Consider the following 13292-nt stretch of genomic DNA (forward strand, 5'->3'; position numbering starts at 1 on the left):
TTTCACTAGAGAATTTATTGTTTTTGCCTAAATTGGAGTGTGGAGGAGGAAGAGACTGTCTGAAGAGCATATAAATGTCTGTTCCGAACTACCAGAAGCTAGCTGTTCATTTGCTGAGGAGAGGCGCACACTAACCCTGACTCTCTCCACAGTGGGTAAACCTCACAAGTGTAACTACTGTGGACGAAGCTACAAGCAGCGCAGCTCACTGGAGGAGCACAAGGAACGGTGTCACAACTATCTGCAGAATGTCAGCATGGAGGCTGCTGGGCAGGTCATGAGTCATCATGGTGGGTACATATGCATTTGTGATTTTTGTTCCCTCCGATTGAGTCTGCTTTGTGTAGTCCTTCCCGTGGGTTAAATCGGTCCACCTCCCTTTCTACAGGAAGACAAACCCTGGCTGTGCCTCACACAGTTTCCAAGGACATTTACTTTGTATGGGATTATCCTCCTCGGCAGTTGACATGAGCTGTTTTGGAACACACTGCGAACAAGATCATTGAGTTTCCATGGCACTCCCAAATCAGTTCTGATAGCATGTGTTTGAATTAACACAGTAGTGACAGCCAGCATTAAAGCTGTATCAAAATGCCACAGGAAAGTACTGCTTAGTCTTCTCTTGAATTTCTCTGTTGAAATGGTTCCACATAAGTCTCCGAGTTTCCTGAATGAGTGCAGAGGCTGTTGGCATTAGAGCTTCCCTCTGGGGTAGTGCAACTTGAAACTGTGCCTCATAATTTATTTGGGAAAATAGAAATATTAATTAAGACATATGGAAAAAAAACAACCTAGACCAAAATTTGACCCTCTTCTTCCCCCCAAAAAAATACATTCTGTCAGAAAAACATCTTAACACTAAACTACCATAGTGCGGAAGGTGGTCCCATGGAGGACAGAGTGGTGGCTCCTACAGTGTTAATTCAGTCAGTCTAACAAAAAAGCAGTAAGGAATGTGAGCTCTTCAAATCCTCAGTGTCTCCCTTATCTTACTATTTATACTAGTTGATTTCATACAAATAAAAACAAAAGTCCTGACTTAGTTGATGGTTTTGTGGGGGGGGGGGTTAAATTATTATTTAGAAAGGATTGACTAATACTATGTGGTATAATTTGCCTCAGTTGCTTTAAAAATGTAAACATTCATTGACTTAGATAAAGACAAATCAAGGATTGTTTATGGGATTTTTTAGTTTTTTTTTTTTTAATACAATGTATACTGTGGAAGTGTGCTCATTACGCAGTTCGTGATTTTGTGGTTTTGATTTTGTGATTTCTTTGCGCAATTTTAAATATTTTTGTTACTTTAAACAATTTGAGGCCTTACGTAAATAATAGGTTCTATCAACTGCATAATCTGATTTAGATTGATTCATTGTTGTGACTAAATCATGTATGTTTATACTATGATCACTGGTAACTAACACCTTCAAAGACCTATTCGTGTCTACCTCTGTGGAGTTGGTATTGTAAGCTTGCATCACCTGGATGAATAGGATAACATAGGACCCAGAGCATCGAGGTTAAACAACTGTGGGCCTCGGAGCTTTATATATCTAGTCTGACTACGTGGTGTTTGACTGTGTTGGTCAGAGGTATGCTGTGAGAATTAAGAGTAATAGATTACACAATAAATGTCTCTGAAGCAGTTATTTTTGTTATTCGATTTTAGTGCATTAATACTAAGAACAAGTAGGTGGGCCATTCTCTTTAATGTCATCACTGTTGAGCGCTGGACGCTGTGCTTGCCTGCCGAGAACACTGCTTTGTTTTAACAGAGATTCTCAACGTCCCTAATGCTGTGACCCCTTAACACAGTTCCTTGTGTTGTGGTGACACTCCTTCATAAAATTATTTTCACTGCTACTCCTTAACTGCAATTTTGCTACTGTTATGAGTTGTAATGTGAGAGGGGGGTTGTCGAAGGGGTCGTGAGCCACAGTTTGAGAACTGCTGTTTTAGATTGTTAGTTTGGGGGCCAACTAGAGGCAGGAGACTGAAGGAGGCTTAGCGCCATGCCAAAGCCCTCTAAAGGTGCTCCAGAGCGTCCTCACTAGTTTTTCCATGGGATGTCTCCCTGTTGCAATTCTGGCCTTTGATTAGAGAACATGTGCCAATTCTATTAATTTATTTTTCCATTCGTTCACTTACAGAATTCTGAGTTATATGTATACTCAAACAAAAGCCAGCATTTCTCATACCTTTCTACTGTGGTAGAGAAGATATACATATACAACTTTAATTAGCACTGTCTACTGGCATATGACCTGTCACAGAATTAGTGTTATCTGTTGTAGAGAGATAAAGAGGTGTCTTCTAAGTAACTGAGGGTTTGGTAGTGAATATGTTTCCTTGTTTCCCAGGTTGTTAGGCTCTTCACAGAGTTGTGGTGAACCTAGAACACAACAAGGATGAGCTTGAAAGAGACAAGACAGGGTACTGGGTACAGCAGGGACAGGCCAGGGATTAGTAAAGATATTGGTAGGTTTTGATATTATAGGCTTTAGCATTTATTCTTAAATATTAGATAGTGCATCAACCTTCGACTATGCTTCAGCCACAGTGTTAATGCCATTTCCTGCTGTGCCTTTCTGGGTTCATAGTGATAGTCTGAGAGCATTCTACATCTCCTTCTATAAACATAGGTAGTGGGAAACTGTATAGGGCAGCAGATGACAGATGCCCTAGGCGGGAAAAAGCATGGGTTAATTGTCTCATGTACATAATTTGTCTTGCACCTCAGAAATTTGGATTTATTCCTTCCCTCTCTTCCTGTTCCCTTATCTTATCTGTTCCCCCTTTCTGTTTGTGGTGTGAGTGAAGGATTTTTATCAGTGTAGCTGCCATCTACTCCATTTCTGACAGACTTCTTTTTTCCTAGCCTCTCTTTCCAAAACTTGTTTGTCCCCACATTGGCTCTTCATAGGAAGAAGAGTCTGAAGGGAAAGGAGCTAGTCTCACTTCAGAAAAGACTATGAAAGACTTGCTATGGAAGAGTCTGGAAATAGAAACATAAAAGGTCACACCTGATATGCCTATCAATCAATTAGTGAACAATCCATATTAGAAGTAACAAAGAGAACTGAAGCAACTGCTGTAGAAATGACGTCTGCGAAGTTCTCCAGGAGCAGAGACAGGTAGCTAGCTGATGGGAAAGTTGAGGAAAGCTTCAAACATGCATACCGTCAGATCTGAAGAGGAGAAGTGTGAGAGAGTCCATGTATCTGGCAGCCCACGGACTGTATATTTCCATGCAGAGAAGAGGTGTATGGGTATCAAAGATCATTAGCAGACAACTAAGTTAAGTAAAGGAGCAACAGAAAGCAAGGCAGAAGTAGCAGACTGGGAGGGCAAAAGCACTGAATGCTGCTCCAGACTGTGAATATCATACTTGAATCGATAAGGAGTCACTGGGTGATAAAAACCAGTGTCATCTAAATGTAGAGTAAGGCTTGATGTTTGCCTGGGGCAGGGGACAGGGACTGGACGCATGATTCCAAGGAAAGGATGAAAAGCAATGCCAGGACAAGGAAGCAGGGTAGAACACTGAAGGCGTATTTAGGAAGCAAATTAAATGCTCTTACAAATATCGGCTGAATTGAAGGAAAATGAAGTCTGTTCTTAGAATTTCAAATTTGATGGAATTTTTGGTTAACAGAAGCACTGTTGGGAATACTTTCATGGATCAGCCTTTATAGTTTGTTTATCCACGTGTTTGAAATATGATACGAAAACATAAATACACTGTTATCCTTGGTATTACTTCAAATACAGATTCTGAGTTAATGGAGTTGGTTCAGACAAATGAAACTATCCTCGTGTGTACACACACCTCTGGTCTGGATAAAAGTCTCATCGTGTGATTAATACAATTGAGACATGAGATATATAGAAAATTTGTTTTGCATTCTAAACCGTGTATGTCCCAAAACATTATTCTAAATTGCATTCACATTTATGAAGGCAAAATCCAGATTATATAATTAAGGGGGGAAAGTATCAGGTCTTTGAACTTACAAGGCTATTAAGCTGCTTTATAAGGCATCAGTATTCAAAATCTATCTACAAAACATTAGAACATAGTGCAGGCATTCCCTAAATCCAGACCTCCCCGTATTGACATTCTATGCCTGTAGAGATGCACAGAAAGCTTACTTCGAATCTCTGCACGTTTCACTCCCTGCCTGTAAAATGAAGGACACCTGTTTCCTGACGGACTTGAAAATATTGCATAGATTATCAAAAGTGAACCTTCAATTTAGTACTTGCCACCAAGTTTCTGCCCGTTATTTTTATTGCCAGTGTGGCAGGAAATTCATCTTTTGGTGTAAAGAGCTGTTGTGAAGTAGAAAATTGACCAAAATCTGTCATCCTCATTGTTTTCAGTTCACATGAGCCTCATTGAACTTGAGACAAGTCATCTGAGTCGACGTGGATGTGGTGAGGGACAGTCCCCACCCAGGTTTCATTCTGAGTGTTAGGAGTGTGCAGATATGAAAATTTTAATGTAAAACCTAAAACAAAACTGCCACACTTCAGACTACTCATTTCAGACCCAATTAGCATGTTCAATTTTGGGGGCAAACCCCATCAACTGGTTTCGTTGTCCTTTTGGCAAATTTCACAACAATTTTTGAGCTGCCAATACTTTTCATATCGGATCTAGGCCTGTGCTATATTTGTTCTTTGGTCTACGGGTGGACTACTTTGTACTTTTGTAAGTTGGTTTGTTGTTTGTTTGTTTGTTTGTTGTTTGTTTGTTGGGGGAGAGACATACTTAGTATATAGCCCAGAGTATCCTCCAACTTATGGCAATTCTTCCTCAGCTTCCCAAGTGTTGGGGTTACAGGCACGAGTTACCATTCCCAGTGTGTAGTTACTTTAATCAGTGCTTAATGAATTCACTACTAAAGACACGAGTAACAATATCGGTCACAGCCTGCATCCCACACCTGTTTCCTTGCCTCATCGATGCCACCATTTCATCCTCCTTCCTCCTGGCTTCCTCAGCTGAGTCCAGTGGTCATCTTGGTATTCTTTTTTTTTTTTTTAATTCTTTCCTTTTAAATTTTTTCTTATTTTCTTCAAAGTTATTTTCACAGTTGTGAATAGATCATTTAATATCTTACATAATGCTTTGGAAGAAATTTTCCTCTCAATATTATCACAAATAGTATCAGTGCACAAAATGCCCTTGTTACTAGAGCGTGCCTTGAGTATTTTTTCCTAAACTGACATCCAGCTGTTAGAGAATTTTTATTACTCAAAGCCAGAGGGTACCTTTTTAAATGTAGATTAAAGATTGACTTCTTCTAGAGAAGCCACTAGGTTATCCAAATACTGATTGTTCATTTCTTAAAAAAAAAAAAAAAAAAAAAAGGCTAAATAAAGAAACCTTTTTGATCATATTTTTCATTTCAAAAATTGAAAATTTTCATCAGCATCATGTTTTGGTACTCCATAGGTCCTGTGACTTAGACATTCATTTCACTTTCATCCTTGCTTTAAATTTTTTTTATTTTTTTACTGTTCCTCAGCGGGGTCCCTTTATAGATTAGAACGCACTGGGTTTCGCACAATAGGTCTGCCCTCTACAAACCGAAGAATCTAGATGAATCACCTTAAGGTGTATGCTGAATGAGGAAAGCGCTAGCAATGGGACCTTCACGCCTGCCCTTTGTGCACTAATTTTAAACTCCTCTTCTGAGCTGTATGGGACGGTAGCCTATCCTTAGTTAAACATCTTGGAACAGGACTCTTACTCAAAAGCTACCTGTAAATGAGTCACTTGTCTACCCTAGCGATGTCAGTCCCGAAGCCAAGAGCAACTGAGAGAAGCATGCTGCACGGAGCCCATTGAGGGAGTTAGGGCAGTAGTCAGTGAGCCCGTGCGCCAGTTTGCACATGGATTCCTTTATCCTGCTGAAGGGCTGCTTTCAGAAATAACTTAAAGCTGTAGAGCTACTACAGTTTACTATGCACAGACAAGTGGGGAACCAGAGGCGTGCACGCGCACACACACACACACACACACACACACACACACACACATAAATGCGTGCATGAAGCCGCCCTTAAGGCTGCAGGAAACCACAATGGGGGAAGAGTCCTCAACTATCCTGCAGTTGTCACACATTTCTCCAAAACAAAGCGACATATGTAAATTATTTTAGAAAAATGAAGTCAAACAGTTTCAGTAATAGTGCAATCTAAAGTGCTGTTAATTTTAATCTACACTAAACATACTTCAGAGTAATGAAGTGAGAAACCAGACGAATGTATTGATATATGTGTTCTTATCACTTATCTGAGAGAGATTCAAAAAAGTAAACCAGATGTGTGTGTGTGTGTGTGTGTGTGTGTGCGCATGCCATGTGTATGTAATATTAAAGAATATTCCTTAATGTTGTGCTTTTTACTTCCTTTCATTTGAGTAGACAAACTTATTTTGGATAACACGGATCGGGATAGCATACATATCTCTGTGTCTGTCAATGCAGAAGGAATCACCAGATTGCTTTTTTATATGGTTTTCTGTAGTACCGCCCATGGAAGACTGTAAGGAACAAGAGCCTATCATGGACAACAATATTTCTCTGGTGCCTTTTGAGAGACCTGCTGTCATAGAGAAGCTCACGGCAACTATGGGAAAGCGCAAAAGCTCCACTCCGCAGAAGTTTGTGGGTAAGCAGAACAGACAGGCGATTTGATCCTTCGCCTGGTAACTGACAAGGGAAAAGACAGGGTCCCTGTGGGAGACATCTGCATGGTGTGTTCCATAATAGGAGAAAAATATCTGTCTTTCTCCATCATTCTCTCCCACTCTACGTACGACCATCCATGTACGTCACGCACACGTGCACACACACAAACACACACACACACACATGTGGCCTTGGGTATATGGGGAGTATTAAAGGAAGACTACTAGACAGCAAACACCATCTCAACATGGTATATCAGTAGATACAGAAGGTGAGATTATATGTGAAAGCTACTGTGCTGTCTTAACTCTGACTGAATAGCAGGTGAGATCTAAACTGCTGGCCACACTCGTGATGTCTTTTCCATTTCTCTAAGTGTCAGCTGTTTTCACGGTTTCCTTCCTACTGTTAATTCTCTAAGTATTTGACCTAGAATTATGCTTCCAAACTTTGCCTTCAAAAAATAAAGTAGCAGTGTCCATCTAAAATGTTTCTCATGTGAATCTGTGTTCTGTGTTTTGGTCCCTGTTTTTCATCCAGTCTATGATCTTTGAGCTGAGAAGATGAAATATCAGACATTTAGACTTCATTTTCATCTCCAAGCCTTTAGATATTCTCTGGGATGCCCAGTGTTGGCACCATTCTGCATCTGTGCTGCATGTTGTGGGAGCATCTCTGAGGACAGAGGGTCTTGGATTTTTTTTAAAGGATGTATGAATAATAGAGGTTCATTAGAAAGAATTGTTAAAGAACCATAATTTATTGTATATGGAAAATATCTTTCGTTTAGTGATATGGTTAACAGGAAAGGTAAAACCATTAAAACAGATTCTCACATCCTAACATTAGAGAACATGGGAGGAGACAATTCTTGAACAGTGGCTAGAAAACAGCCTTTCCTTTGTTTTTTTAAAGAGGAATGGGCTATGAGAATTCTGTTATTCCACTAAATTTCTGAGAAGGCTTTTTTGAATTTTAAGTAAAGAATTAGCAAATCATTTTTCACATTAAAACCAACTGATGGGATTTAGTAAGCACTCATGGACCAAGTCTAATGAATGAGTGTAAAAATAAGTGTAAAGTTTTTTTTTTTCTGCACCTGTTCTTGCTCCCAAAGAGAATTATTACATTTATCTATAAGCTTCAAAGCTTTATAGCTGGGAAGATACTCATCTATTCTAACCTGTCTGTCTGGTCTAGACTATTTCCCAGCCACGTTCTCCATTACCTGCCATCTAGTCTCTTCCTGGCTGCTCCTGCTACGTGTTTGTTTTCATGTTGCCTCCCTCATGGTACCCTCCTCATGGTGCCCTCTCATGGCCTCTCCTCATGACCTTCTCCTCTACCCCTCTCCACCTGGGACCTCCTAATGGGAATCAGAGTTCCCATCTCAACTCTCCTCTCCTGCCCAGCTATTGGCTGTTCAGCTCTTTATTAACGAGTCAGAGATGATGGAGAACAATTTTTATACAACATTGAGACAGGAGAGTCTTAATAGAAATGACAGTGCCCACATCTGGACTGCAACCAGATGTTTGGGCACAGGAATCAGCATCTGAATACACAGTACACAAAACTACGCCCCAAGAGCCGTACATCGTATGAGGCCAATTCAATATTCTAGATTGTACTCCATGACATCATGGCAGCTTTCCTTTCTGTTCCAGTAATAAGCAGCAAACAATAACTACAACAGTTGTGTAGCTCTTTCTATGATTGCTCTTAGAATGGAAATTTTCATCATTCCAAACGTAGTGTGAACCCTTTTCATGTGCTCCTCAGCTAAATGCTGCTCTTCAACCTGCTACACACTCCAGGTTGTGATCCGGGACTTAAGCTTGTCTGTCCATCTATTCTGCCCTTGTTAGGCAGCTTAGAGTTCAGACTTCATCCCTCTGACCACTTCATGCCAATATTCTTGACTCTTTTGACTTGTCCTACTTCTGGTGATATTCCACTGTCCCATGAGTCAGCGTCTTTCCCATACTCTGTCTCAGATGCCAGGAAGTAGTTCTGACAGATTTCCTGACACCCTAAGAATGACACCACTTCAGGTAAACGTGTAACTGACCTGACATTCCTTTAATGTATCCCTGGAGGGTCTTCTCCACTACTCTTCATCGGCGCCGTTTTCCACATGGCTCTACTCTCCACACTTGGTCTGTCTCTCCTTAGAGATCTTCTATCTATAGTCACAGGGAACAAGATGAGATGATTTCATTATACTATCTCCAACGCTATAGAGTTGCCTTTTATTACTTTCTGGGATTTGTGTTCCTCCGTTCCCCTGTCATGTCCTCATGTTGTTTCTGTCTTTCTCACTTTCCTATGTGATAAATGCCTTCATGATAAATTCTCCCAACTTCAGGCAAAACCTTCCCTCAATCGTAGGTCTCCATGCGTGTACTATAGCCTGCTCTCTCCTGTTCAAAAATAGAATCATTGAAAGGATTCTCAATGCCTTTTTCCATGCCTTTCTTCATTCTCTTCATTTTCTAGTACCTGAAGCCTGCCTTTCTTGCTTGGGCTCCACCAAAAGTTTTCGGTTAGAGGTTGTGACCCACTTGCATGATTCTAAATCCAGTGAGCCCTTCATAGACATTGTCCTAAATGCACATCCTAAAGAGTTTCTTCCATTGAAGCCTATGTACTGATCCCCAAACTGAATCTATCCCCTTTTCTGTCTTGCTGCCATGCACTCCCAAGACTGAAAACTCAGCTTCACTCTTCCCTTTCTGTCTGTGTTTAGGTCATCACAAGGGCCTAGTAACTGTATTTGTACAACTGCTGGCCATTCTGTTAACCCCTCTCTGTTGCCACTATTGCCACAGTAGGCCAAGCCTCACACTACAGCGACTTTTCTGAAATCTCTTGTTGAATGAGTATCACATCAGGTAGGGTTCCCTATTTAAGTACTGCCAGCTGTAGTGCTCTCTGGGTAAAATCCCTCCGTCTCCTGCTGCATGCAGTGTTATCTGACTCATCATGGCCGACATTTTCCACTGTTGCCATCTTGAAATGGAATTGTTTATCTGTAAGACATCCGCTCTTGCTTCTGAGCCATCATGCCAGCAACTGCACCTCCATGCTTTTTTCTGGCCAATGTTTACCATCCCACTCTCCACCCGAATGTCACTTCTTTCAAGAAGTCTTCCTTTACTGCTCTTAAGCAAGTTAAATATTCGTCTTATTTGCGCATAAAATACATGCCAAGCTGGCATTCTCTCTATATGTGAGCTCTTGGAGAACATGGGTCAGATTTTCCTACTTTAATTTTGAAAGTTTTCAAGTTTAACATTTTTTTTTGTTTGAATGTTTTTTGTTCTTGTTGTTTCAGTTCTTTTTTTTTTTTGGGGGGGGGGGTTTGTTTGTTTTTTAAAAGCCGGGTTTCTCTGTATAGCCTTGGCTGTCCTAGAACTCTGTAGCATCTATATAGTAGGCCACGCTGGCCTTTAGCTCAGAGAACTGTGAGCCTCTGTCTCCTGAATGCTGGGATTAAGGTTGTGTGCTACCACAGCTGGCTCAGTATCTTAAATTGGATGGGAGGAGTCGCCTTTTTTTTGCTTCAGTTGTTTTTATTACTCCGTCATTACCTTGACGGACATTTGAGCTATTTCTTCAAATCTGAAGTAACACTAATTTGTTGATGCTGCCTCTTCCCAACAGGTAGTACATTCCAACAGGATTTACATTTTCTATCTGCCTTCACCCACAACCTACTGTAACATAAAATAGCAAACTATTTCAAGAAGCCTTATTTGTTAGCTTTCTTTGTCAAAATAACTAGGTAAATATTGGATGTTTTTAAAGGTAGAACTGTTAAAAAATAAACTATTCTGACAAAGAAAAATATTGTTGGGTTTTTTTTGTTTGTTTGTTTGTTTTGTTTTGTTTCCTGTTTGATCCCTCCGCCCCCTGCCCTGCAAATGCTTTATGGTGAGTGTTCAAACCTTGTGTTAATATAAAATACTGGGGAAAATATTTATTCTTTTAGTAAATGTTAAGAGAAAAACAATATATTTCAAACAAGAAAAAGCACAGAAGCTAACAACAGGCATGCAAGTGTCGCCATCACACATCTGGACACATCTGGTGTAAAATGAAAAGTTGCCAGTTTCAAGAAACAAAACGTAAATACTTTGTGAACAAGTATTTTTGGAAGTAATTTATAATATATTTAAGTAGCCCTTGGTCCCATTTCTTTTATCAGGTGATACAACTTTAAAACTAATTTAATAATGATGGTTCACATTCTATTGCCTGACATGTATTGACTCTCTGACTCTTCTTTTCTAAAGTAGTAGCTAAATCAACCAAATTAGCCTGCTCAAAAGTAAAGCTGCATAGGCTATAACCAGATTTCTTATGCTCTTACAGTATTTGCAGCTCACTTGCTGTGTTTGAGATATGCAGAAATGAGCATAGTCTGTTTATTTTCACCTGCCATTTATTCTTTCTCTTATAATTCTGAGCTTCATGCAAATGAACATTTTAATAAAATTAAAACGAAGATAAAAAGTACACCTTTCAGGCTACATACATTTGACATTAGAACAAGCACAAATGGCCTGTTACAGATTCTCTGCATGGACGTCTCCACAGAATTAAAGGAGCCCAAACACCTGACCTAAAGAGTAAAATGGTACACGGTTCACTAAAATGTAGGGTTTAGCTAAGTTTGCACCTTTTTAATATTTTTAATCCATTCACTCACTTTATTGTGTTTTCTCTCTTTCCCTCTCCTCCTTTTTCATTTCCTAAATTTTAGGGGAAAAGCTTATGCGGTTCAGCTACCCAGATATTCATTTTGATATGAACTTAACGTACGAGAAGGAGGCTGAGCTCATGCAGTCTCACATGATGGACCAAGCCATCAACAATGCAATCACCTACCTTGGAGCTGAGGCCCTTCACCCCCTGATGCAGCATGCACCAAGCACAATCGCCGAGGTGGCCCCAGTCATAAGCTCAGCTTATTCTCAGGTCTATCATCCAAACAGGATAGAAAGACCCATTAGCAGGGAAACTTCTGACAGTCACGAAAACAACATGGATGGCCCCATCTCTCTCATCAGACCAAAGAGTCGACCCCAGGAAAGAGAGGCCTCTCCCAGCAATAGCTGCCTCGATTCTACTGACTCAGAAAGCAGCCATGATGACCACCAGTCCTACCAAGGAAACCCTGCCTTAAATCCCAAGAGGAAACAAAGCCCAGCTTACATGAAGGAGGATGTCAAGGCTTTGGATGCTACCAAGGCTCCCAAGGGCTCGCTGAAGGACATCTATAAGGTTTTCAATGGAGAAGGAGAACAGATAAGGGCTTTCAAGTGTGAGCACTGCCGAGTCCTTTTCCTAGATCATGTCATGTACACCATTCACATGGGTTGCCATGGCTACCGGGACCCACTGGAATGCAACATCTGTGGCTACAGAAGCCAGGACCGTTACGAATTTTCATCACACATCGTTCGAGGGGAGCATACATTCCACTAGGCCTTTTCATTCCAAAGGGGACCCCTATGAAGAACTGCACATGAAGAAATACTGCACTTACAGTCCCACTGTCCTCCGGACGGTGACACGCTTTCTTCTTGATACTGTCACTGTCTATAATTCTTATTTTGTGGACAAAACATCATCTGCTCTGCCTAATTACAATAAGGAAGAAACAAGAGAAAAGGGATGGGATGTTCACTGATACCTTGGCTTGTTTATTTGGGGGGGGGCGTTTAAAGCAGTTTGTTTTGGCCATGCATCCATATTAAGGCCTATCATACTTTAGGAAATCACTTGGTTCATAGAGATTCATCTAAGGTATTCTGATTTCCTGCTCATGTTCAGAATTGTGACACAAGGCAGGAAAGCTGAGAGTTTTCTGGGTAGGGCCTTGGTAATTTAAACCAGTCTAAGTAATTTTGCTCTCAAAGAAGATGTTTCAAAATGTAAACCCATTTTATGTTCTGTTCTTAGAGATCATGCAACACAAACACATTGTTATTTTTAATAACTCCTGGGATGAGTTGGATTGTTGTGGGCTCTATGTTTACCTCCCCTACGGAATTTATAACTCAGTATGTTTTACACTGTAACATATAGCAAAACTTTTAAACTACAGGTAATTAAGGGCCACTACAATACATCTGAGGGCCTTTGATCTTATTTTTCTAAACTTGCGCACTGTTTTTCCATAGTTTTGATGACTGGCATTTTATAGACACCCTGGCAGCCTTACTTTTAACACCTGTAACAAATAGTATTTTTATGTCGTTTTCAGAATACCCTATGGGCTAAGAGTGGGTAAGAGGCGGTCAGTAATTTTGAGGAAGAATTCTGCTTTTCACAATTAGAGTTTTTTTTTTTTTAATTTTAATATGATGGCAGCCTAGTTTACCTATTTGTTTCTAAAGCTGTGTTTACGATCGTCACTTTATCAGCATTGAATCAGTGTTAACCAGTCAGCAGAAAAGTGTAATTAGGCTAACAGTAGGGGGATATCCCCTCTCTGAGAACCCTTTTCTGGTATTTCTCTGCAAGCTGTGACCACTCAGTGTTCTGCCCATAGTCCATTCCTCTTTGACTCTTAGACTA

At 40.3% G+C, this 13292-nt stretch overlaps 1 protein-coding gene across 1 annotated transcript in view; it reads left to right on the top strand.

Moving 5' to 3' along the window:
* The window catches only part of Ikzf2 (IKAROS family zinc finger 2), a 138964-nt gene extending 126682 nt beyond the window's left edge, over positions 1-12282 (top strand). Inside the window, exons 6-8 of the mRNA XM_055617037.1 lie at positions 153-290; positions 6541-6684; positions 11473-12282. Of these exons, the coding sequence (XP_055473012.1) occupies positions 153-290; positions 6541-6684; positions 11473-12197 (1007 nt within the window). The 3' untranslated portion in view covers positions 12198-12282. The remainder of the gene's footprint in view (positions 1-152; positions 291-6540; positions 6685-11472) is intronic.
* Positions 12283-13292: the final 1010 nt, after the last annotated feature.

This window comes from Psammomys obesus, unplaced genomic scaffold (assembly GCF_907164565.1).
Source record: "Psammomys obesus unplaced genomic scaffold, mPsaObe1.curated_primary_1811, whole genome shotgun sequence".
NCBI lineage: Eukaryota > Metazoa > Chordata > Mammalia > Rodentia > Muridae > Psammomys > Psammomys obesus.